This window comes from Balaenoptera physalus, assembly GCF_965194825.1.
Source record: "Balaenoptera physalus genome assembly, chromosome: 11".
In the NCBI taxonomy this organism is placed as follows: domain Eukaryota; kingdom Metazoa; phylum Chordata; class Mammalia; order Artiodactyla; family Balaenopteridae; genus Balaenoptera; species Balaenoptera physalus.
Genome location: NC_138896.1, coordinates 109,572,424 through 109,599,689, shown reverse-complemented (window position 1 = coordinate 109,599,689; position 27,266 = coordinate 109,572,424). Strand labels below are relative to the sequence as shown.

Below are 27,266 nucleotides of genomic sequence, written 5' to 3'. Positions count from 1 at the left end.
CATCACTCTTTACACAGAAACAAATCCCGAGAGGGTTAACATTTAAAGATTTTCAAATAGACAAAGCCCTAAACACACTAGAAGAGAAACTGATGCATTTTTAAATAATCTTGGGTTGGAAAAACATTTCTAAACATGTTGCAAAACCAGAAAAGAACGAAAAACCCTTTTAAAAATTCCATAAAGTTGAAACACAACAGGAGTAGGAAGGGGACATTGGTAATGCATTACAAGAAAAAAACGTAATTATCATTTATATCTCAAACCTCAAATAAACCAATAATAAAACAAACAGGGAAAGAAGCTGGACAAGAAAACTACAAATGGATACAAATGGACAATAGCCATACGAAAACATATTCAACTCTGTTAACAATAAACAGTTAAAATAAAAACAGGATAATATTTCCAGCCCAACAGAATATCACAGGTGAAAAAGACTGCAAAGGCCAGTGCTGGCTAAGAGGTAGGTACTTACACGTTCGGTGGGTGCAGGCTGCTGGCAAAACCTCTGATGTAAAGTACGCACACCTTTCGCCCAAGAAATGCCATTTCTAAGAATCAGAGGAAGAAAATCGTTAGAAGTTCAATAAGCTTTGGTACAAGGATTTTCATCACAGTATTGACAATTGCTAAAAAAAAAAGTTAGCTAAAAAAAAAAGTTAGAAAGGACTGAGATGACCATTGATTAAAAACGCTTAAGTAAATTCTGGTACAGTTTGTACCATACCATGCAAACACCACAGGTTATGATCTGTGTTTACTGACATGAAAGGCTGACTGTAAGTTGGCAAAGCATAAAACCAAGCCACAGAAGAAGTGTGGTTCCTTTTAGGAAACAGGGTGCGTGTCTGTCTCAAAGGGCACATGACGTTGTTTTCTAGAACAAGGCTTGTCAAAAGGGTGCTGTGGTTGTTATCTTTTTGGTATAATTTGATTTAGTTTACTATGCTTACATAAAAATTTCCATAACCAATGTTTTCAACAAAAAAAAAACAAGTTAAGAATAAACAGGTAAGAAAAGCCAGGCCGAACTTCGAACTGAAGAAAGTGACTAGGGGGTCCAGAAAGCGATCCAACTACAGGTGGGAGTTTTGTGTGTGATATGGGTGGCTTTCCGAGTCCATAAGAAAAAGGTGAATTATTAACAAACGGTGGTGGAAAAACTACGGCATCAATTAGGAAAAAGATGGCTTCTCTCCTCTCACCACAATTGATTCCAGCTGGGTTAGAATTTAAATGTAAGAAATAAAGACAAAAGAGACGACAGGCTATAAGGATGTATCGCACAACATGGGGAATACAGTCAGTGTTTTGGTATTTTGTAATTACTGTAAATGGAGTGTAACCTTTAAATTTTTTAAATTTATTTTTCATACAGAGTACCAGAAAATACAACAGGAGGAAATTTTTACAATCTTCAGGTGTGTGATGGGAGAGGGGTCTTCTGAGAATCCCAGAGGCCTTAAAAAGCAAAGATTAATAAATTTGATTCTATAACAAATTTTAAATCCTATATGAAAAGGTGCCATAAACCAAATTAAAATACAAATCTCATACAATGAAAAATACAGTATTTATTAGCAATATAACAAAGTCTTCCTGGAAAGACATAAAGCCATGGTTATGGGCCATTTTGTTTTCTTCATAATGTTTTGTATTTCCTTAATTTTTGCCATTGAATGAAAACTTTTATAAGTAAACCAAAACTCTTTTTAAAAAATTAAAACCAAAAAAATTTGGAAGGAAATAAAATTATTCACAAAAATGTTTGAAATAGGGCATGGAGAGCAGGACTTTCGAAGCTTAGAAGTAAGAGAAGGAAAGGAAGCCGTTTCCCACGCGGGCCCTCCACCGGGTCTCTAGGCCCCCAGACCCCATTGGAACGCCGTGCCACCTCCTGGGGAGGGGGTGAGACCCTGAGCTCGGACCAAACCATGACGTCCACACGGAGGTTCAAATGTGCCACTCGAGGAAGGACAGGCCCTGCCAGTTTTTGCTCAAAGCTCTTCAATACCCATCATGTCTCAAAGCCCAATCACAGCTCCTGGGAAATAACAATAGAATCTGGGTAATAAAATGAAGTCCAACCTTTTTTTTCCTTTGTGCGTAGTCTCGTTTCACTCGCTCACAGGAGGCCACCTCGCACCCCGACACCTGAGGCCAACTCCTCGTGGGAAACAGCCGCGCAGAGACCCCAGAGACGCCACCGAGAGCTCCGTTCAGGACAGCGGCGGCGGACCGTGTGCAGAAGCCCCGCCCACAACACGGGAAGACGGCGGCGGGCCGTGTGCAGAAGCACCGCCCACAACACTGGAAGACGGCCGCGGGCCGTGTGCAGAGGCGCCGCACCTGCACCGCGATGCCGAGAGTAAGCAGCTCAGCTGCGCCAGATCCACAAGATCCACAAGAACTCTGCCCCCTTTCCCCTGATGCCAGTGAGAACCTGTAAAGCGGCCCCGCCCAGGAGCCCCCACCTCTCCATCATCCGGTCAAAGGATGAAGCTTTCTTTTGCTTCTGAAGTGAACTTGGTCTCCTTTTATTGGCTCCAATGGCGTGGGGCAGAAGGACCCTTGTGGGGAACTAACTGGAAAGGTCGGTAACAATCAGCGGGAAGGGGAAAGGGCAGGGCGTGTCGCTTCCTCCTGGGGGTCACTCCCAGAAGTTGCCCGCACCTCTTCCTCTCAGATGCCATACGTGGCTGCCGGGAAGGCGGGGAGACGCCGTCTTTATCCTGGGAAGTCTCGCGCATAGGTGATAGTACTATGGGAGCAAGAGAGGACGGATATTGCAGCCTAGCACGTACCGCATGATCCCATTTGTATAAGATACACCCCCAGCATTCACACACGTGCACCTGGACAACGGGAGGACGCTTGAAAAATATTGGGACTTTGGGTGAGTTTTGCTTACTTCCTTGAACTTTTCGTATTGATTGAATTTTTGGAAATGGATGTATTTTTCAGTATAGCTTCTTTTCCAAAATGAATGATGTACATGAAATTGAAGGCCAGAGACTTCTTGTTGAAAGACATGTGACCCACGGGAGGCTCTGGATCTGGGACAGCCCCTCAGAGTCTCCCAAATTGAGGGCCTTTACCCCCTCAAAGACCAGTCATTGGAGGCAGACTGCCTCCGGGGAGGGGTGAAAGCTTGGGCAAGGCAGCTCCTCTGGGCCCAGAGAAATTCCAGGAGGGGACCAAGCTACGGGGGCTCAGCAGCTAACACTCAGCAGGTGTAAAGTGTCTCCCTGCTGAAGGGGGTTCTATGCGGTGGGCTGCAGTGTACACGACACCAGGGATAGAAAGGCATGGCCTGGAGCTAGAGAAGGAAACAGAGGAAAATCAGAAATGTCACTTTACACAGAACCACTGTATGCAACCACTATTTTTCTTCAAATCTTCCTCAGAAAAGAGAATAGTCTTAAAACTAAACCTAAGTATGGCAAGGTATGAACCTGAGCCTAAGCAAGAGAAAACACTAGACAGACCCAAATGGAAAGACTCTACAAAGTAACTGGCTTGAACATTTCCAAAACGTCAAGGTCATAAAAGGCAAAGGAGACCTAGGAAATATTCCAGACTGAAGGAGACCAAAGAGACACAAGAAAATGCAGTGTGTGATCCTGGATAGTGGATTGTGTGAAGAACAAGATTAGGACTTGGGCAAAATTCAAATGTAGTTTGGAGGTACGATAATAGTTTTGTTATTGATGTTAAATTTCCTGACTTTGATAATCACTCCATGGATGTGTAAAATAATATCCTTGTTCTTAGGATTACATGAGTAAGTGTTCAGGGGTGAAGGGTCTCATTATCTGGAATTTGCTCTCAAATATTCAGAAAAAATAAAATTATATATATAATTTAAATCCTGAGAGAGAAAAAATAAATATGACAAAACATTAATAATTGGTGAACCTAGGTGAAAGGTATATGAGAGTTCATTGTAATAGTCTTGCAACTATTTTGAATACTTGAAATTCTTTCAAAATAAAAGGAGAAAGAAACTTCCCACAATAGAAAGCCAGTAGGAGGAGAGTACCGAGCCACACTAAAGGAACTCAGATCTGATAAGGCTCCTAATGGACAAATGTTGCAATGGATAAAAAGTGGATTATGATCATTATAGACTGTAAACTTGAAGTTGATTCTGGGAAAAATTCTATTGTATTTTCAAATGGATGCATTGTGAGTGCTTATTAAGGATAGTAAGGCTCTCTAGTGGTCAACATCAACTTCCCCACTAAATAAATAAATGCAAATTAGGTCAAACTAGCCTCATTTTCTTTTCTAAAGTAAAGAAATGGTCATCAGCATAGTGTATCTTGATTTGGCAAAGTTTTGGGGTAAGCTGTGCATGACATGCTCATGGATAAAATGATGCCGCACTTGGCATTTTTATAGCAACCTGAACAGCACCACCCAGAAAACTGACTGAATCGGGGTGGGGGGGGGGCAGTGGTAATAGTTTCCTAGGGCCACTGTAACAAAGTTCCACTGAGTGGCGGCGTAAACAACAGAAATTTCCTGTGTCACAATTCTGGGGGCTGGAAGTCAAGATTATGGTGTCGGCAGGGTTGGTCCCTTCTGAGGCCATGAGGGAAGGCTCTGCCCCAGGCCTCTCTCATTGGCTGGTAGACTGTTACCCAGTCCAAGCTCGTCCTGCTCGCCACACAGGCCAACAAATCGAGAGACGACTTGCTGGGGCAAAGAATAGCGACTTTATTCAGAAAGCCAGCAGACCGAGAAGATGGTAGACTAGTGTCCCAAAGACCCATCTGCTCTGAGTTAGAATTCAGGCTTCTCTTTTATACTGAAAGGGGAGGGGGTGAAGTCCTAGTTCTGGTCAGACTGCGGAGGGGAAGTGTTAATTTCCTCCTTCCCAGAAGAGGCAGGGTTCCCCAGAGATGGGCCATTATGTAGAATTTAAGCCTACAGGCAACATTGCTTTAGTGATTAACTTTTAGCAAAAGCAATAGAATACAAAAGTTAAAAGAAACACATCCAATACGGAGTCAGATTTGTTCTTCCCTATCACAGACAGCTGTCTTCATAGTCATACGGTGTTCTCCCTGTGTGCATGTCTGTCTCCAAATCCTCCTTCTTCTAAAGACACCAGTCACACGGAATTAGGGCGCACCCTAATGACCTCCTCCTGACCCGACTGCCCCTGTACAGACCCTATCTCAGGGGATGATAAGACAGATGGTGTAACAGACATGGAATGATGGGGGGTGGTCCAAGCCAGGCCCCTCACACGCTCACCGTGCCATCCTGTCATTCTTCACTGGCCGTCCCGAGACTCAGCCTGCTCCCGGGTGGTGTGAGGATTAAACGGAAAAACGAGCAAAGGCACTGTGCAAACTGCAAGCCCCCCATAGCCCCCTGAACTCAGGACCACCACCTGCTGGGAGGCAGCCAGTGCTCCAGCACGCGAGAGGACTGGGGGGGATGAGACAGGGTCTGCAAGCGGGCGAGACCCGTCATCACATCTTTTACAGTCATCTTTATCAGGTTCAGAGACAGGGGGTTACTCATCTACAAATCTAACTGTGGGCTAATTTATAAAACATACTTAGGAGATTTCCATCCATTTCCCGCCATTATTCTTCGGAAGAGTGGAGACATGCAGTCCTTTAAGGATTCTCCACAGCTTCCTTCTAGATGGTGTCTTCTCAGACCCCCAGCTGCCCCTCAGCCCCTCCATCAGCCAGAGGGTCTCACGCTTCCTTCAAGGAACTGAGTCGATTTCTCTGCACCCAGCAAAGACAGCTGGCATCTCTGCTTCCACTTTGGTTTCCATTCCTTCCTACTTCTCCAGCCTAGATCCTGCATCTTCTCTCCCCTCTAACATTTGGAGCCTCCCCCTTTCCAAGGGTGTCTTGGTTTTTGTCTTTATACAGACTTAAAGCTTCTATCTTAACACATCCTCAGGTTACCTGAGGCCTCCTTCTGCCCAATCAGCATTTCCCAGGTGTGTCCCATGGGGACCCATATTCACATCATAGACCCAGAGGTCCCAAAGTCAAGAACGGTTAGGAAATGCCTGTCTCTTTACTGCAGGATTCATTAGAGCCTTTAATACTGTATTTTGATTCTCCCCAAAGGGACATGGAATGCATTTCCCAAATGGTTCTAAACCAGTTCTCATGGGTTTAGAACTCCGTCTTCTGGAAACTCTTGAGGGACTAGCGTCCGGCTTCCACGAGTGCTGGTCTGCACCCAGTGTCTCTGCTTCCAGTTGGTCTGTGACGGACACGGCCGTCTGTCTAGCAAATCCTTTTCCCTTCCTCTTGGTCACAGAGCGAGACTCTATTTCCCAATCTCCCTCACAGTGAGGTGTGACCATGTGGCCTCCATCTTTCCAAAGGGAGTGAGCGGCCTGAGATTGGCCTCTTCCAGGCCTGATCCCCACAAATCTGCTGTGCACTTGTTCCCCCACTCTTTCCCTCTGTCTGGAGACCAACAAACACCCAGGGGACTAGGCAGAGCCTCCACCGGCGAGGTGTCCGAACAACTAAGCAGAGGAGGACAGCCACCTGGACGATGCAAACACCTGAAGGGCTCCCGCAGAAGCAGAAGGCAGGTGAGCCTCTCTATGTTAAGCCCTGAAGGGCTGCGGCCTGTTCTTACTTCAGCCCAGCTCTCACTTTGCCACCGTTGTCAGTGACGTTTTGGCCAGATCCTGGGGTCTGGTCTTTGTTCTTAATTCTTCCCATAATCCGACGCTCCTCCTACCACTTCCTCCTCTGCAGCCATGCTCTGTCCGTTCCTGTTGCTTTTATCCACGGAATATTCTTTTCCTCTCCATCGCCCTCTCTTCCTCACCTCCATCCCCAGCCTGGGTATGTCTTTGGTCCCCTTGCTTCTCTAACATGGCTTCATCTCTGATCTCATGGCTTCTACCATCTCTTCCAAGGAAAGAGAGGGAGAAGGGAGAGCTGAGAGATTAACTGTCACCTCACCAGAGTATATTCTTCCAGGGACCAAGCCTGTTTTATTCACAGCTGTTCATTAGCATCTAGTTATGCCTGGCACAGAATAGTTGCTCAATTAATATCTGTTAAATGACTAGACAAATGCACAGACGGCAAGGGAGGCATTACTCTTCCAATGGCAACACCCTGATAATGGGGAAGGACAAAATCCAGAGTTCGGCTGGGAGTTTAGAGAGCAATTGGGATCACACCGTGTCACTGGTGAGTCATGCACTGCACAACCCCAGCCTTTCTTGTGCAATGTGGTGTGAGCGCCAGCAGGTGGAAGGAAAGGCCTGGGGACTTAATTAAAGAATGCTTCAGGAAAGGAGCTACCTGAGCAGTGGTGGGCAAAAGCAGAGAACGGGAAAGCAAAAATATTTGCTCTCTATAGAAGCCAATTGTTTTCAAGCACACAAAAATTCAACACAAGGTTGTTGAGGGTCTCCTACGTGCCAGCCATTGTTGAGCTCTGGGGATGCAGGGATGAGAGCAGCCACTCTCTGTCTGGAGATGCCCACCACCCAGCAGCGTGTGAGGCCCAAAACCACAGTCATCAGGCCATGGGCCCAATGCTACCTGTCAGCAGCAGAGGGGGAGGGCCCTGGGAACACAGACAGTGGCGTCAGTCATTCTGCTGGAGATGTGTTCTGGGAAAGATACACGGAGGAGGTGACATCTGAGCTGGACTTGGGAGATAATTCCCTAATTATGTGCATCCATTGGGTCCGCAACCGTTTACTGAGCACCAGCTTGGTGCCAGGCTCTGGGCACAAGGGTGAGCAGAAACAGATACAGCCCTGCCCTCACTTCGTGGGGAGAAGGGCCATTGATCTCACAATTACACCAACAAATGCAAAACTAAACCTGAAAACAGGGCTAGAAAGGAGTGGTGCAAGGTTTTACGGAAGGTGAAATAAACGTTTGTAGATTGACGAATCTACAGAGAATGTGTAGGGCAAAGACTGCCAGCTGGATCATAATGTAAATAACGGAGCTACTGGCCACCCAGGAGAGACTAGAATTCCCAGTCCCACCGCCATGGGCGAGGTTTGACCATGTAACTAAGTTACGGACAGCAGTATCTGAAGAGTGAATTCCGGGTGTGTCCTTAAAGGGAGGAGGCTTCCCCCCTCTCCTGTGCCTCCCAGCTGGAGGTGGTGGTGAGCTGTCTTGGAGCATGTGGACCAGGGCAGTACTCTAGGGAAGGTGGAGTAAGAAGGGTGGAGGGGAGGTGCCCGGGGCAGTGACTGTGGAGCTGCCTGAGGAGCCTTGGAGCCCTTCCACCAGGCACCGTATGAAGGAAAACTTACGTTCCTTCCTGTTAGGGAACTATCACTGGAATTCTCTGTTAGAGCAGCGGAACCTATACATCTTGACTCACACCGTATGCAAGATACTAACCACTGCTTAATAAAGCAACAGAAAATAACAGTCAGTGTACTTGGACTCTGCCTCACCGCAAGACTTGATGATTCATAGACTCAGGATTTGAGGATTTCATTGCTTGGGGGAAATGAAATAATCTTGGGATGTGGAGAGAAATTTGGCGTCCAGAAGGTTCGTGACCTTTCAAAAACCCTGAAATCTATTAGATTAAGTTGTGTGCAGCCTTGAGTGCCCCAAGGCTGGGCTCTCTGGGTGGTTTATCATCACAGGAGTGGGCAGGTGAGGCTTAGTAGACAGACAGTACCTCCCTTCCCCAGCTTCCCTCTGACAGATTCTTATTTATTTATTCATGTATTTATTTATTTATTTATGGCTGCACATGAGCTCAGTAGTTGTGGCTGGCGGGCTCTAGAGCGCAGGCTCAGTAGTTGTGGCACACGGGCTTAGTTGCTCCGCAGCATGTGGGATCTTCCTGGACCAGGGCTCAAACCCATGTCCCCTGCATTGGCAGGCAGATTCTTAACCACTGCGCCACCAAGGAAGTTCCCCTCTGACAGATTCTTAAAGCAGAAGAGCCTCCAAAAGAAATGTCCCTGTCTCTGCCTCAGGACAGGATACAATCAGTACTATCAGTAAGAGATGGCCTTCTGCCCCACTTTCAAGACCTTTGGGGAGAGGAGTCTGCATTTAGTAACACCTGCCCCATCGGGAGAAAACGGCTTGGGTTACCTGATAGTTATCAAAGCACTGTCACACCTATTGGCTCTCCTGTTTCATCCTCCTAATAACTTGGGTGTGAGCCAGGTGCAATATGGTCTTGTCTACTGTCCTCCAAGAATCTGAGCTAATCACAGGAGATCATGAGGCTTCCAGGGGCAGAGCGGAGCTAGGACACCAGGTAAGGCCCTCCTTCCTGTCACTTACCAGCTTTGCCCCTCCATCACCCAAATCAGTGACCGCTCCCTGACCATCCGTTCTCTGGAGGGCCCCAGCCAGCATGTGAGTGGGCCGCCAAGGTGGACAGGACAGAGCTCTTGGCCTCTGGGAGCTTTCGGGGGTGTGGGGAGATGTGACAGGTCTGCACACCTGGCTACAGTGTGGCGCTCTGCAGGGTGTGATGGGCACAGGCCACATGCTCCCAGCCCTTCAGGCCAGAACAGCCAGTAAGGACCCAAAAAATGAGTTTGTGGCAACTGCTGGAATCCCGTCCTCCCGTGCCCACGGGTGCTGAGCATGAAGCCTCAGGCACTGATGCCCTGCACCTGCGCACACGCTGTACCCACACGTGTACCCACACCTCCACACATGTGTACACATGTACACACACACACACACGCAGGCGCTGCGGCGCGTAGTCCCTTCAGCCCGGGGCGGGAGCGTGGGTGCGGAGCGCGAGCACCTGTCCGCCCGCGGAGCTGCCAGGCCGCCTCCTGCCCGCGGGCGCCGCGCCCCCTCCCCGCGCCGTCTATTTATATCGCTCGCCGGCTCTGCCCATATTGGGCAGCGCCAGCAGGTCAGGCGCCCCAGGCCGGGTCGCGGCGCCATTGCGGCGGCCCCTGCGGAGCGAGTGCGGCCGTGCCTCCCGTCGGGGTAGCCCCGTAAGTAACGGTGACCGGGCCGCGGGGACCACCGGGGGCCCCTCCGGCACCTGCGCCCCCGCCGCGCGTGCAGCCCCGCGACCCTGACCGCCTGGTCCTGGGCCGCCCTCGCCGGCCCTGGCGGCCGTGGAGGGGGCGCCTGTGTCTGCCCGTCCCGGGGGTCCTCCTGGAACCGAGAACAGTGCCCGGCACTCGACAGGATCCGCTCTCTGAACCGTAGACTGAGGAGTCGAATCGCCCTGCGTTTCCCACCCCACCCCCAACCCCCGCGGGGTTCTTAAGAGTAACTAACGAGCTCGATGCATGTTAAAGGCTCTGGTAAGAATACAAAACGTCAGCTCTTCAAAGGAAAGGAAAAAGGAAACTTGCCTTATTTAGCTTCATCTCCATCCTGGCCTTCATTAGAAGCCAGGTGTGTGGAGCGGATTATTACTTTGCAAAAAATCCAGTATTTTCCAATGCTCCTGGGAGACTCGGAGTGCGTTCAGGGTGGGGCAGGTGTTCTGAGCCATTTTCAGCCAGGGTCTGCACAAGACGGTGATGCTGAAGCAAACCAGGGTGTGGGGAGCAATGGGAAAAGCCATGGGTCACCAAGGTAAATGCTGTAGGATAACTAAAGGGGCAGGGGTGAAAAAAATTATAAATGAGGACTATCAGGTCTCCATTAGGGCGAGGGGGCTGGGAATGGGGAGGAGGTGTGCCATCTGAGAGGTGGGGCTACTCAGGTCCTGCTGGTGGTTGTCGCCATGGGAATTAAGAACCCACTGTTGCCCTATCTTCCGTTTTTTTTTTTTCAATAGATGCTGGAATGTTTCAGCTCTGCATGTTGACAATTAATTTACAAAAAAAAAAAAAAAAGTCTGAGCAGCCAATGTGCTATCTCTGGCCTCAGTTCTCTAAGAATGGGGGCCAAATTCCTGAGCGCAGTGGTGACGGGGAATTAATTTTGAGGATGGGAGAAGTGGGTGTCAGAATGTGTCAGGCTGTAGGCAAGGAAATCAAGTTAATGATTCTGGGTGATTTATTTGACTTGGACAAACGGATAGCAACTTGAAGAATCAAAATATCTTCAAGACAGTGGTTAATAACATGTATAAAACCTAAAAGAAAAAAAAGTTATGAAGTTGTAATTTAGGACTAAGCAACGCATTCATTTAATTGCACAAACCGTCCTGAGCAACTCTTCTGTGCCAGCCATTGTCACAGACAGACGCTAAGAATACAGAAAGGTTTAAGACCTGACCCCCTACCCTCAATGTGCGCATCAGTGAAAGGTGAGGAGGGCGAATGCGTAAATAAATTGCAGTAACAACGGTGCAATAACCACCGTGTTCAAGGTACAAGCAAGGAAGGGCAGAGAAGGCTTCACTGAGGAAGTGACGTCTGTACTGAATTTTGAAGAGCCAGTTACATTTTTTCAGGTGGAAGCAGGTGAAGAATATTCCAGACACAGGGAACAACATGTGTAGCCACATAGCATTAGAATAGTGAGTGGTTCAGTACTACCAAAGAGATTGGAAAATATGAGGAAGGAAAGTCCGGAGATGGGGCAGGAAGGGCTGGGAGGTGCCAGGCTAGGAAGGGCCTCCTGATGCCTGGAGGACGGGTAGTGCTGGTGCAAATAGGCTTGAGGTATTTTTTTAAATGTGGGGTAATGATTTCATACATGAGAGTCACCAGCTTACAGAAGGGCTGTGTTTTAAGCTTTGGAACTGAGACATCATTGATGTCATTTTGACATTCCTTGGCTTGCCAATCAAAATCTGTTGAAGGGGGTTTTAGGCTGGAATGTAGGACCCTTACCAAGTAATTTCTCAGGTCTTCAGTTTTTTTCATCGATAAAATTCAAGGCTTTGCTGTTGATCAACTCTATCGTTTCATATTATGACCTACTCACATACTGAACATTTCTATGGGAAAAAAATGTATACACTAATTCTGGAATCCAGTAACTTCTTTTCCCACCAAAGCACAAGTAGGAAGGAATTGTTTCTTTCTCCCAGAGCAGTTCTCATTAAGACTGGAGAAGCAGGTTGTAAGCATTTGTATTTTCCAATGACTCATAAGTTGGGCTGCCTACACTTTGACAGGTTAAAAAGAAAATTCTCAATGTATCTACGTATCCTGTCTGCCTATCTGTCTGCTTCTCTCTATATATGTACACGCACTGATGTGGTTTACACTGTATGGGGCTGGCCAAAAAGTTCGTTTGGGCTTTGATGTTATGGAAAAACCCGAACAAAACTTTTGGCCAACCCAATAGGTTAGGTTTTCAAAGTTATAAGTTACTCTAATGTTAACACAATTTTTAACTTTAGTTTATGCAATATTTAAGACGTGCAAAAAGGCCTAATGAATAATAAAGTATGTTATCGGGTTCCCGCCATGCAGCTGATGAAGTCGAACGCTGATTATGCAGCTGGAACTCCTGTCACCCTCCTCCAGCTGTGTGCCCTCCTTCCACGCCTCCGGAAAGCAACCACTGTCCGGAACTTGGTGTTTAGAATTACCTTTCACTTCTTTATATTCCACTACAGTTGTACATACCCTTAAAGAATATACAATTCTTTTAACTTTTTCTTTTGATATAATTTCAAACTTACAGGAAAGTTCTAACAGTAGGACAAAAAACTCCCATAGACCCTTTACCAGATTCACCATTTATATTTATTTTGTCATAATATATCACCTACATTTACTCTATTAGAATATATAGTATTGTTTTGCATAATTTAAAGAAGATATCAGTGGCGGGCAGCACCTATTCTTTTAGTCTGTTTCACACATTGATGTTTGTGAAATTCATCCATGTCGATACATGGAGCTCTAGTTCATTCTTTTTTTTTTTTTTTTTTGCTGTACAATATTCTCTTGAGTGAATATGCTACAGTCTGTCTGTTCTCCTGTTAACGAATATTTAGGTTATTTCCAAATTTTTACTATTTCAAACAGTGCTGCTATGAATTTAAACTAGTTTTAACTTCAGCAAAACATGGAGTCATGGTCATGTCTCAATCATTATTTAGAAAAAGTAGCAACTGTAAAGATAATATAATGATTATAAAATTAAACATTGTAAAAGCAAAACATTGGTAGTTTAAGTAAACTAACATTTTTATGCCACATTAAATTCTATTTTATTTTTTTAATAAATTTATTTATTTAGTTAGTTATTGGCTGTGTTGGGTCTTTGTTGTTGTGCTCAGGCTTCCTCTAGTTGTGGCGAGCGGGGGCTACTCTTCGTTGTGGTGAGCGGGCTTCTCATTGCGGTGGCTTCTCTTGTTGCGGAGCACAAGCTCTAGGCACGTGGGCTCAGTAATTGTGGCTCGCGGGCTCTAGAGCGCAGCCTCAGTAGTTGTGGCGCATGGGCTTAGTTGCTCCGAGGCATGTGGGATCTTCCTGGACCAGGGCTTGAACCCGTGTCCTCTCCGTTGGCAGGCGGATTCTTAACCACTGCGCCACCAGGGAAGCCCCACATTAAAATTTATAGCAATCCATTTCTTAAAACTAAGTATACTGGACATGAGTAAAACTGCATTTTGGATTTGCAAAGTAATTAGGCTTTATTCTTGTGATTTATATTTATTTTTGCTACTCATTTTTTCTCCATTATTATGGGTACTATTAATATGAATGCACAATTCAGTCTTCTATAAATTGGAGCAGAGAATAACTTCCCACTGATATCACTGAGAACATTTATACAATTTTATTTTGCTGATGAAAGGAGAATGCCCTCTGTGCCCTCATTACAAGAAAAAGTTGCTGTCAGCTCTCTTTTATTTGTGAGCTGTGTCTGTACCCACAAGGAGTTTGTATATGAACCCAAACATTGTTATTGTTCAAAAAATGTTTGTACAGGTGTATCCAGTTTCAGCTTTACCAAGTAAATTACATGTTATACATGCATGGCCTTATTTAATTCTCCCAACTATTCTTATATAATTCTCAAAACTAATTCCAAGCAAGGAATCGAAAAGAGGCTGAGAAACTTGCTCATGTTGTAAATGGTAGAGCGAGGTCTCAGAACCCAGGTCTCAGGAACCCAAGTCAAAGCCCACGTTCCGAACCTCTGAGCTACCCTCTGCTACCCCACTGTGAGCACTTGGATACAAAGGACTGATCCAACTACTTTATTTATATACAGAAACCCCAATTTACACATGCAGAAACCAAGGTTCAGAAAGGTTACATAATTTTATGGGACTTCCCTGGTGGTGCAGTGGTTAAGAATCCGCCTGCCAATGCAGGGGACACGGGTTCAAGCCCTGGTCCGGGAAGATCCCACATGCCGTGGAGCAACTAAGCCCGTGTGCCACAACTACTGAGGCTGCACTCTAGAGCCCACGAGCCACAACTACTGAGCCCGCGTGCTGCAACGGCTGAAGACCGGGCACCTAGAGGCCATGCTTTGCAACAAGAGAAGCCACCGCAATGAGAAGCCTGCGCACCACAACAAAGAGTAGCCCCCACTCACCCCAACTAGAGAGAGCTCGCGCACAGCAACAAAGGCCCAACACAGCCAACAAATAAAAAATAATAATAATAAATAAATTAAAAAAAAAAAAAGAAAGGTTACATAATTTTAGGATGACAGAAAGCAGTGGCTAAACTGAGATTCAGGCCCAGGACTATCTCACTTCAAAGCCCCATCTGCAATGCCAGCATCTTCTGTGTACCTTATGTATACAAGGAACAATGCTGAGAATGCTTATTGAAGTATGATGGCTAATTTAACTGACCAGGTATCTCTCAGGATTTCCACCAGTAAATTCACTTGGTCTGTAAATCCACAGCAATTAGAGTAGGTTTCAAGAGTTTTATAAAAGGCAATTAGAAGGAAGGGATACTTAAATATATGTGCCCATCTAAAAAATTCATAAATGTTTCTTATTTCCTTTTTAAAAGTATTTTTTGTGGTTGAAGCCAGCATTTGGGGCAGAGAAACTCTACCCAAGTAAAGTATTTATTCAAGAAACTGATTTATCTTTGGGAATCTTGGGGACACCAGATGATCTTTTTAAAACAGGAATTTGACTGTTCCCCTTCTCAAAACTCTTCAGCTGGAGTTTTAAGCAGAGAACTGGAGATTAGGCACCAGACATAATCTAGAAAGTGGATTTATTTACGACAGTGGCACAGGAGTTGTTGCCCTGTTGCCTGCTTTATATCACCCATGAGCTAAGAATGAATTTTATAATTTTAAGTGGCTTTTTACGATCAAAAGAAGATGTGGAAATGTATGAAGTTCAAGTCTCAGTGTCCATGAAACGCATTTTTTGGCACAGAGTGATGCCCACTGGTTTACGTATCACCTCTGGCTGCTCCTGCATTGCGACGGCAGAGCTGAACTGTTAAGACAGAAACCCTACAAAGGCTGAGGTGTTTTCTCTCTGGCCCTAGTTTGGTGCTTGCTCTAGAGGGAGTGATTTAGAGTGCAGACTCTGGAGTCAGATGGAACTGGGCTCAAGACTCAGTTCGTGTGCCTGTAAAATGCTGTAGCCATTTAATGAGAAGAGGTAAACTCAGAAGAGTTGACGTAGGGACTTTTGCCTTCTATCAAGGAGAAATGAGCATAATGAGAAGTTTCTACAGCTCTTTTACTTGACAGTGTAATAATAGGGAATATAAGAATACACCTAAAGCGAAACTTTATGAAATATGTAATTGCTGCTCCCTTCAGCAACCTTGTCTCAGTACTTGCACATGCCCCTTATACTAGAGAGGACTCCTGAGTGCCAGTACCAGCACTCCCAACTCGAACTAGCTTAAACAATGAGCGGGATGGTTTCTCTCTCAAAACTGAAAAACACACGTTTTAAGGCATGCTTAAGGCATGTTTCAAGCTCCACTGCTCTGAAGTCTCTGCCTTCTTTCCTGTACTGGCTGTGTCCTCATGCTGGCTGTGGGCACACGGCTGCAGCGGATCCAGACCTCTCCTCTTTGTAACACGTGGACATCCCCAACCAGTGAGCCAGAGACTGAGCTTCACTCCAGTCGGGCCAATCTCAGGTCTCCCACCAGCCTCAGTGGTAAGGAGAACGGGAGTCAGGCCCACCCCAGTGGCACCAAGGAAAGGCAGGCTGGATGTGGGGAGAAAGCCAACACTGTCCGCTATAGAGTTGTGTATAAGATATTACCTATAGGGGCTTCCCTGCTGGCGCAGTGGTTGAGAATCCGCCTGCCAATGCAGGGCACACGGGTTCGAGCCCTGGTCTGGGAAGATCCCACATGCCGCGGAGCAACTGGGCCCGTGAGCCACAACTACTGAGCCTGCGCGTCTGGAGCCTGTGCTCCGCAACAAGAGAGGCCGCGACAGTGAGAGGCCCGCGCACCGCGATGAAGAGTGGCCCCCGCTCGCCGCAACTAGAGAAAGCCCTCGCACAGAAACGAAGACCCAACACAGCCAAAAATAAATTAATTAATTAATTAAATTAAATTAAATTAAATAAAGCAAATGCCCCTAGGAGAGAGAAGACCACTAAGAGCTCAAGGTCTTAGTGTTCAAACTTCTTTAAAAAAAAAAAAAATAATAAGATATTACCTATAACATCTTTATCAAGAAAACCAGTCCATAATGTACCAGGTATCTCATTTTTAACCTCTCTTTGAAACTAATGCCACTTTTGTTTTCATTAAACTAGCCCTATGCCAAAAAGTTCAACGAGGGTAGCTTGGTTCCTGCCTTAAAGATACAAAACCCTAGGTTGTAGTCCTAACATTTGGGTCCCCAGCATCCGGTTTCTTTCCAGCAACATCAAGAACTAATGAGTCTGAACTACCTGCACTGTGTTAGATCACGTGATCCGATCTGGAAGCTACCCTTGGCCTTCTAGCATTGTGGGTACTGGTACCCTTTGAGGGATTCTTGTATATCAGTACAAATGGAATAGAAATTTTAAAATATTTCCTTATAAGAAAGGTTTTACCGTTTTTAGTTTGAAGTAACAGCTGTCATCTATAAAGTTGATTGAGGTGTTTATGTGTAAAGAAGCCTACATAATATGATTTGGGCTAATCATAATATGTTATAGGAGAATTTAGAAATATAATGACCTCTTAATTACCCATAATTGGATTCTCTTTGTAAAAATCTAAAACAAATAAAGCGAAAAAGCAAAGATCACTTTTAACCTGCAAACCCTTGCACAGAAAGTCTTAAGTTCTTATTGAAATAAAACTGAGCCATTAATGCCAGAAAATCCAGCGAGGAGGGTTTTATTTCTTTCTATTTCAAGTATACGGATTCCAAGACTGGCTAGTTATTATGATTCCACACCCTTCAGCACAGTGGTTTTTAGGTCTTACAGTTGCCATTATATAATTAAACATTCCTATCATGCTTAACACTTGTTTCCTAAAATGAACTTTAATTCAACACTGAAAAAGTGCCAAGTCTCATTGAGACATATGAGATTTCTAATCCTTTACAGGATTACAGAAATTTAAAAAATTTATAAGCTTTACGGCTGACAGATTTTGCTTTCACAGTGTTGAAATGATCACCTCCCTGCCTTTCTTAGCTCCGCGTGCTGACTTTTCTACCATGAAGGTTTATTCTCACTGCGTGCGACTTACAGTGGCGTTAGACCTGGACAGGGTGACAGAGTTTGAGATCCGCTCCTCCCATTAAGGCTTCTGGCTCTAGGAGTGTCCTTCTTTAAATCAAAAGAGCTGATTAGCTTCCTTGAAACATCCTGTTTGCAGTTCCCTGGGGAAGGGGAAGCTGAGACAATCAGCTTAAAGAGATTTTTAATTAGACTAGTGCTTTTTCAGGCAAGAAGTGATTCCGCCTCTGCCTCTGTGAGATAGGGAAGAGAGAGAAGCTGAGCAGGAAGGGCAGAGAAACGCGAGGACTTTTTGTGTTTTCTAAGCTTAGGATGATTTAGTTGTAAGTTTCAAGTATTGTGAATTCTCACATCAGCACGTATTTGGTTGCGCTTTCCAAAGCACAGTTTTGAATTATTTGCCACATAGCAAAGTTCGAGCAGAATTTTAGTGGACTTTTTTTTCAGCCAGCCTGCAAGGCCCCCTTGTGATTTTTCAGATTGCTGCTGACAGCATTTGGGTGCATTTTGGGGGACGGTGCACATAACCCTTTCGGTGATGCGGCATCCCCTCAGAGAGGATGCTTCCTAATGCCTCTGTATCCTCCATCTACGGGTCAGCTGAATTTGGTAACTGGAAGCGGAAATGCGAAAGGTGCTCATCTTATCCCTTTTCTCTTCATTCACCTTGAGAGGGAGGACTTTCCAGCCTCCACTAGAAAAATCTCTGCTGCTAATTAGGAAAATATTGTTAGTGGTTAATAATTTACTGTTTTTAATTTTACAATCAATGATGTTATTTTTAGATACCAAAGTAGTTGTCTTAATGTTAAACTACTCTGCTTGGAATGAATAATATTTACTTATAAATACTTCTTAGAACTAATGCTGCATATTTAAATTACAGAGAATTTATTTTCTTAGAAGAAAACTCCCTCTTTTCTTTCCTTCAGGAATGTTACATGACATCTCTGTTGCTTGGTGAGTAATCAGACATGTAAACAGGACCTCAAGAATCAAACTACATTTAAAGAAGACTTACTTAGAAACACTGGAGAGGACACCATGGAGTGCAAGACTGAGGGAAAAGAAAAATACCAACACAGCTTGAATTTACTGAATAAAATTAAGAACATGAAAGAACTAGCAGAGATGATTGATGTTGTACTCATCGCAGAAGGGGAGAAATTCCCTTGCCACAGGCTCGTTCTGGCTGCATTTAGTCCTTATTTCAAAGCGATGTTTACCTGTGGACTACTTGAGTGTACTCAGAGGGAAGTCGTACTTTATGACATCACAGCAGAAAGTGTGTCGGTGATATTAAATTATATGTACCATGCGGCTCTGGAGATCAGTAACGCCAATGTACAGACTGTGGCTATGGCCGCCTATTTTATGCAGATGGAGGAAGTCTTCAGTGTGTGTCAGAAGTATATGATGGACCATATGGATGCCTCGAACTGTGTGGGTATCTATCATTTTGCAAAGCAGATTGGAGCTGAAGATTTAGCTGATCAATCGAAGAGGTATTTATATCAGCACTTTGCTGAGGTGAGCTTACATGAAGAGATACTAGAAATTGAAGTGCACCAATTTCTGACGCTTATTAAATCAGATGACCTGAACATATCCAGAGAAGAGAGCATTCTGGACCTAGTTCTGAGATGGGTAAATCGTAACCGAGAACTGCGCACAGAGCATCTTGCGGAACTTCTGAAGCAAGTTAGGTTGCAACTGGTAAATCCTTCTTCTTTAAGACAAGCCCTGAAAAGGAACACAATGCTTCTGTGTGATGCAAATTGCATTGACATCATTCAAAACGCATTCAAAGCCATCAAGACCCGTCAACAGCACTCTCTCAATCTTCGTTATGGCATGGAGACTACCAGTCTTTTGCTGTGCATTGGCAACAATTCTTCAGGAATCAGGTCGAGACGTAGGAACTACGGAGATGCCAGTTTTTGCTATGATCCTGCATTGCGCAAGACCTATTTCATCTCATCTCCCAAGTATGGGGAGGGTTTAGGCACTGTGTGTACTGGTGTTGTCATGGAAAACAACACTATCATTGTGGCTGGAGAAGCAAGTGTCTCTAAACTCTCCAGACAAAAGAGCAAGAATGTTGAAATCTACAGGTTTGTATCTAGCCATATACTTGTAACTTTGTTTTAATTATCTTGCTTTGACATTAGCAGAAGTACTGCTGAGTGATCACATCTTAAGTTACGTGTGGTCAGAATTACCCTGTAATCACGTATTTTACATAGATGTAAAATTCAGAACAAAATCATCCACATTTTAAAATTATTTTTCTCTCCCTTTCATTATTAAGAACATATAGTTGAATGTGCATAAGTTAAATGTATATACTTTATGATTCGTCTGTATATTTTCACTCTTAGCTTTCACTATTCATATGCTATAATTGCTTTGTTTTTGAAAAGCTGAATATAACTTTTAACAAGAAGAAAAGTTTATTAACACTGACGCCTTTGAACTGACTTTTATAGTTCACAATTCAGAGTAATAAGTAATTTTTTTTCTTGACCAAAAAGTACTATTTATCTGTCAGTTTTCATTCTGTACTGTTTTTTTTTTTTTTTTGGCTGTGTTGGGTCTTTATTGCTGCACACGGGCTTTCTCTACTTGTGGCGAGCGGGGGGCTACTCTTCATTGCGGTGTGTGGGCTTCTCATTGCGGTGGCTTCTCTTTGTTGCAGAGCATGGGCTCTAGGCGTGCGGGCTTCAGTAGTTGAGGCTTGTGGGCTCAGTAGTTGTGGCGCAGGGGCTTAGCTGCTCCACAGCATGTGAGATCTTCCCGGACCAAGGCTTGAACCCGTGTCCCCTGCATTGGCAGGTGGGTTCTTAACCACTGCACCACCAGGGAAGTCCTTCATTCTGTACCCTTAATGAGTGGGTCTTTCCTAAACCTCTAATAGTGTAAAATGTTTGTAGCCTAAGACTTCTTTAATCCTAGAACTGTAAGAGGAACAGGAGTACCTGCTAAGAAGTAGTGTATGTCTAGGTGCATGTGAGGACAAAAAGATTTGTTTCCTGTTATTCAGCAAGAATTCAACCCTTAAATCTACCTGTTTGAGTAAGAGTTGTACGTGTAGGTCCTTGAGCTCTCCTTACACTCCCTCCACTCTCTGGGCCCTCATAGCAGGGTTTCTCAGACTTTTCAGTTGGGAAGTGATTCTCGACAGCAAAGTGGGGACAGAGAAAGAATGAGAGGTCTGCTATTTTCCTGTCATCTCTCCTCATCGCAGTACCTGCTTCAGGCTCTCGGCCCGTCCCGCTGTCACCTTCACACGTTGAGCAAGTGTCCCTTCTTCCCAGCAGTGGGGGCGGGAACACAAGCCCTGGATAGTGACTGGCCCTCTGCCTGTGGTGACAGAACTGTCACTGAGCAGCAACAGGTACAAGCCCTCAGGTGCTTGTGGGAAAGGGGGCATGGGTCTCCTGGGACGGGTCCTCTGGGTCCCTGACACTTGTTTCCTACTTGCTCTTGGCTGGGTGCCCTTCTTTTCACCTTAGAGCCTCTTGTACAAGAACCTCGGGTTCTATAGATACCTATTTTCTTCCTCTTAAAGGTAGTGCAGGGCTTCCCTGGTGGCTCAGTGGTTAAGAATCCACCTGCCAATGCAGGGGACATGGGTTTGAGCCCTGGTCCGGGAAGATCCCACATGCTGCAGAGCAACTAAGCCTGTGCACCACAACTACTGAGCCTGCACTCTAGAGCCCGCAAGCCACAACTATTGAGCCCGTGTACCACAACTACTGAAGCCCACGCGCCTAGAGCCCATGCTCTGCAACAAGAGAAACCACCGCAATGAGAAGCCTGCACACCGCAACGAAAAGTAGCCCCCACTCACCGCAACTAGAGAAAGCCCGCGTGCGGCAACGAAGACCCAATGCAGCCAAAAATAAAATGAATAAATTTTTAAAAATAAAGGTAGTCCACAATTTTGCCATCAGAGTTCATTCTTAACAAACGTCCAACCCTCTCAAAGTGTGTGTTTTCATCCTTCAAAGTCTTTCCTCTTAACTGTTTTTGAATGCCTGCTTCCCGTTCTATGCGTGTGTCTAACTACACACCCCTTGTTTCCTTTCTTTCCTGTCTTGAACTCACCCTGGTTCCCCATCACCAACGGCTCTTCCACGTTGGTCAGAATTAGGGTAAAAGTATCAGTTGCCCTCCTCATTTCTTGCAATAATGAAACTGTCAGCAGGGCAAATAAAAAGATTATCAGAAGCATTGCTTGAGGCTTAATGTCCTGCAGACACGCCTGCAGGAAAAAAGCACCATCTTCCAACTTCCCTGTCCAGCCTGAAGTAAAACGGTGTCTCTGGGGAAGAACGTTAAGAGTTGGCCTAGAACAATGGGGAAAACTTCTGTAATATGATTAACTGTCACATGTTTGATGCAAAATTTGTTTCCAAACAACAAATTTTTTTTCTTATTTTCCCTATTTTTTCTGGTTTTTGTTTTTTGTTTTGTTTTAGTTTTGAATTCCAATTATACTTTCTGGATTTTCTAGGACAGAACTAATTTCACATATTTTATCCCACTGTCCCCTCATGGGTACTTTTGTCCTCCTTAGACTATCTGTCCCGATCATGATTCGAGAAAATAGACTTGCCACTGTCAAGAGGCAAGACAAAAGATGGGCACAGACTCATCCATTTGGTGACCATGTAATGCTACACACACACACACACACACACATGCACACACACAGATAATTACTTAATGTGCTGGACTCTAGGAGGTGTTGAGACCATATCACCTAGTGTCCCTGGCTCTTCTCCCAAGACTCTTCTCAGACCAACATAATTATTCGTGGTAGAAATTACTGAAACTACCATGCCTAGTAGATTAGAATAGCTGTGAGACGCCCAGCAGACACCTACAGTGGGTTTTTATACACTAGCATGCTCTTGACTCTGTTCCAAGCCAGTCAGAACCACAAGAACAATCCTAAAATTCTATATATCCTGCATCATCCCATTAGAAACCTGAATTTAAATATTTCCAGATTTTCCGCTCTAAACAGATTTCTTTAATGTAGTATTGAAATGAGACTTCTAGTCAACAGACTAGGACATTTTTTATTTTTCTTTATTTTTACGTATTTTCTTTTAGCAAATGATTTGCTAAAAGACTTTCCTATTTTTCGTTCCCAGAATTAGGAAATGAAGGCTAGTCCCTGGATAATCTATACTTCTTCAGTATATTGTTTTTTTCTAAAATTCTCTAGGTAGGTGTGGTTGACTGTTTCTGTGTAATTATATTTTGTTCAGCATTTCTTTCCCCCAAAAAACACAAACCTGTATCACTATCTTATATTTATGTTTTTTTCTTCTCCCATTAGAAGAACCAAATCATATTGTTTTTCGTTGGAAAGAAACAAGTGTGTTTTTTTGGCAAGTTGTTTTTATATTAAATCTAATTCTGGGTTCTCTCTCTGTTAATTTACAGGTATCATGATAGAGGAAACCAGTTTTGGGAAAAGTTATGCACAACAGAATTTCGAGAGCTCTACGCTCTGGGCACCGTCCATAACGACCTCTATGTTATAGGAGGACAGATGAAAATTAAAAACCAGTATCTTATTACAAACTGTGTTGATAAGTACTCTGTAGAACGAGACACTTGGAAAAGGGTGTCCCCCCTTCCACTACAGTTGGCGTGTCATGCTGTAGTAACAGTGAATAATAAACTTTACGTGATTGGAGGCTGGACCCCTCAGGTTAAGAAATTTCCTGTGTACCTAACTGGCATGGCTGTGCTGAGTCTGGCTGCTCTGTTGAAAAATGCTGTAGTTGTTGAATACTAAAAGAGTGTGACTCACATTTCGGTAAAATGCCTTCTATGTTATAGAATATTAAATGGAAGATTTTAAAGCGTTAAAGCAGCTTAGGAGAATGAATTTTAAAGTGTGTCATTCACAGGCATGACTTCATTCAGTACTTGTGCTGTGCTCTTCATAACCCTCCCCAGTCTCGCTGACTATGAAGGACGCTTATGCTGCGCGGCTGTCTGTACGGAGCAGCTAAGTAGGAGGCAAAGAAGCTGGACCCTCATCCCAGTTCTCTCTGCTTTACAGCTGTATGACCTGAGGCGAGTGATTCTTAGGTCTTTTTCATATTAAAGTTCTTACTCTAAGTGGGGAACCAGAATGTTCATCCTGTGATGGCACAACCACCTCCACAAAAGTATACTGCAATTTTAACCTCTTCATGTCTTTGCTGGGCATCAGCAGATAGAGAAACCAGAGACTGCCTTGAAGCCCAGCGAAGGGATGCAAGACAGGATGGAGAAGTCAGCGGAGTGGGACCACAGTGGCCCTTTCTCTTCTCTTTGGTGTCCCTCCGAGCGCCCTGGGGCTCTCCCAGAAGTTTCACTCCAGCTGCCTTCTGCCGTGGCCAACCAGTCTTTCTAATAAAGATTAATCTTACCAGCTCACTTTCTGTCCCCATGACATAAACTAATTTTATTTTAGCCTATATGATTTCTTCTTTCACCAGATTCGCTTCATGATAAAACTGGTGCTTTTTAAATAATTTCATAAGCTTAAATTTTGCCTTTTATGATATATCATACTTGTTTTAAAAACAAACTTCACATTTAATACATTTTAAAATTCATGCTATATATCAAAAAGTAGCTTAGATTTAATCACAGCTAGTAGCTGAAACGTGACAAATTATTTGTAATAAAGCTTTTTTAGAACTATTCATTACATAGTTAATTTTGCATGAATATGCTCCAAAGAAAAGCTTTTCTTTGCTTTTTTCCACTAAAGTAAATATTAAATACTTAAATTAGAAGGAAAATTAAAACAATAAAGTCAGTATTTCCTAATTTATAATGTCTTCAAACATGTCAGTATTTACTGCATAACGAAAGCTTTTGCTAGTCTGTACCGAATACAATACGTTAAATTGCAAGAAAGCACGGACGGGGTAGTGACTGCACTACAGTGATTATAACACTGAGCTAAAACTAATTGCATACAACTTTCTTAAGTATGGAAATTATTTCTCTGTTGAACACCTGCATCCAAAACAAAAAGCAAAAGACACTTAAGCATCTTTAGCTTGAAGTCATAGAAGTTCCTAACACATTGTAGACAAAAAATATTACTTGACCTGAAGTTTAGGAGTAGGAAAAGCCACATACATCTGTGCGTATTCAACTTCTACTTTCTCTGGTCATTAAAAAATATATATATATATGTACATAAAATAAATACATAAAAATAACTGCAAATAATTTCTATTAATCCATGTATCTTTAAAATTAAATTCAGACCACTCCTGTATTATGGTATAAAAATACCCTCATTACTAAAACACTCAAGTGTTTTTGTAATTTTGTTCCATTTGGATTAGAAAAATATTATAAAGAAAAACGCCTTATAAATTATTAAAATTAGTTTCTCACAAGTATTATTTAAGCCACCACTATAAAGCTTGGTAAAATAAAATTATACTTTAAATACTATTCAAAAAAGCTTGGTTTTATTTTTAAGGCTTTGCAGTGCTTCATTTTTTTAAAAAAATGCTGTATTGTCTCACTGCTCAGATCACAGATTGTTTGCTATAACCCAACACTTTAGCCCCATTATCGTAGAATATAAATTCCTCCGATATTGACAGTGTACTTACAACCTCAAGTCATGGGATTTGGTGTGTCTGTGAGTATGAGTCACTACAGTTAACCTCTATTTACCTCCTTGGCTGTCTGCTTGGATTAACGGCATTCATGCACTCACAGAGATCTCTAAGTGGTGTGTTATTATACTGGCTGTCATAACTTCATACAGATGGATCTTCCTGATGAAGAACCTGATCGATTAAGCAACAAGCTGTTGAAGTATGACCCCAGCCAAGATCAATGGACAGAGCAGGCACCCATGAAGTACTCAAAGTACCGATTCAGCACAGCTGTGGTCAACAGTGAGATTTATGTTCTGGGTAAGAAGAAGCTCAAAGAGTGTAACTCCTTTTATTTTTCTCAGCAGTTTGTCTCAGTGAAAATGAAATATTCTCCCTTCCTCTTGCATTTCAGTTCAACTATATACACAACTAGCCCCCAATTCTCTTTTGTTTCTTAATTTCTAGAGCACAGTCAGATAAGATTAAATGAAAGTCCACTGACTGGTTGAAAGCAAAGTTATTTTTATCAAATTTTTGAGTCTCCTGGAATGCAAGAACAGTAGTGACACATCCTTATATACCCACCAAGTAAAATATGGTGACAAGGCAGTAAGCCTTTGGCCGCCTTCAGACGATGAAACGTGGGCTTTTGCAACCAACTGATTCTCTGTCCTAACAGAGGAGGAAGGCCGCAGACATAAGACGATGCCACAGATTACGCCAGGCCTCTTCGTGTTGCCTCACCCACCAAACTCCTACAGAGCTTACTGAGTACTTTTTTACCCGAATGCAGTTTTTCTTATCTCTGGTATGTGTGGTCCTGCACCCCCCACTAGGCACGGTGAGAGACTGGTTCGCTCCCACTAATGGGGCTTAGAGTGACTCTGAACACCCTCTGTGTCTCCCCATCCTTCCCACTCCTTGTATTAAGTCCTTTGCTCGTCTAACCCCCTTCCTGCTCCCTAACGTCACCCTCTGTCACCTCGCTTCCCACCCCTCCATCACTTTCCCATGAGTATGGGAAGAAAGAGGCTGAGACAGGAGGCTGAGTGGACTGGTAAATTGATGGCGATGCCGATTCTTTATTTTGTCCCATCTGCATCGATGCCTAACTGGCAAAAACAACACGGGGAAGATGATGGGTAACAAAAAGATGGCCAAAAAAAGAAATATGGGCTGAAAGCAAACCGAGCACTTGAGCAGCCTTTTTTTTTTTTTTTAAACTAAAGGGAAGCCATTATCTCTTGGCTGCCTGCACAGCATGAAGCAAAATAATTAATGCACTCAAACATTAATAGTTCTATGATTTTAAGAACAAGAACATTATGCAACATAATTTATGACTGCCTCAGTTATGAGACTCACTTGTGATTATAATTGAGTTTTTCCTCTGGGTATATATTTGTTACTTTCGTTATAACCGTATGCAGTGTCATAGGCCCAGTAAAGATAACATCTAAACTAGGATCGATTACATGGGATGGATGTATAACTCAGGAGGGAAGGGCTGATCCACTTATTATATTAAAGTTGGAGGCAGTCTAAAGTGGGAAAAAATGATGTGTCAATTGAAGCAAAATGAGATTTCCCCCACTGTGGAGCCACAACTAGGCTAAATGTGGAATACAACTGATAGTGTCATTTTTTTGTAAACTGCCTGGAAAGGACACCCAAGACACCCTTTGGAGCTCACGCTTCACAGCATGAACAAACGTCCACTGAGTGAATGGAAGGGAGTAGATTTTAAAGGACCTGTAAGATGTGGGTAAGAGAAATAGAGGAAAGAGTGTGCTCCAAGAAAGGAGGCGCTGGGGAAGGGTGGGGAGTACAGTAGAAAGAAAGGCAGAAGCAGAGGTCTGGAGGTGAGAAGAAGATGCTAGGAGTAGAGGATGCGAGGAGGATGAGTGAATGAGTCCACAAGAGCAGGGACGGGTGGGGCTGAGAGATGGACACGTGCATGGGAGCAGATTACAGAGGCTGGTGGATGAAGAATTAGGAGAACAAGAGGGAGCAGTGAGAAGGTGCACAGAAACACGATGCGAGAATGCCTGAGAAGGTTGCCGAGGTGAGGATATAAAGAACGCATCA

General features: G+C 44.0%; 2 protein-coding genes across 7 annotated transcripts in view; one reads left to right on the top strand and one right to left on the bottom strand.

Annotated features, from left to right (window-relative positions):
• The window catches only part of MGLL (monoglyceride lipase), a 231,021-nt gene that overhangs the window by 184,258 nt on the left and 19,497 nt on the right, over positions 1-27,266 (bottom strand). The window contains exon 2 of the mRNA XM_082414021.1: positions 479-554. The gene's annotated coding sequence lies outside the window, so the exon portion shown is untranslated. The remainder of the gene's footprint in view (positions 1-478; positions 555-27,266) is intronic.
• KBTBD12 (kelch repeat and BTB domain containing 12) overlaps positions 9,839-27,266 on the top strand; it is a 56,849-nt gene continuing 39,421 nt past the window's right edge. Inside the window, exons 1-5 of one of the 6 annotated variants that reach the window (XM_082413970.1) lie at positions 10,312-10,379; positions 15,891-15,999; positions 18,468-19,649; positions 22,996-23,266; positions 25,346-25,496. In XM_082413970.1, the coding sequence (XP_082270096.1) occupies positions 18,580-19,649; positions 22,996-23,266; positions 25,346-25,496 (1,492 nt within the window). In that variant the 5' untranslated portion in view covers positions 10,312-10,379; positions 15,891-15,999; positions 18,468-18,579. The other 5 variants (XM_082413969.1, XM_082413967.1, XM_082413972.1 and 2 more) reach the window with 5 other exon arrangements.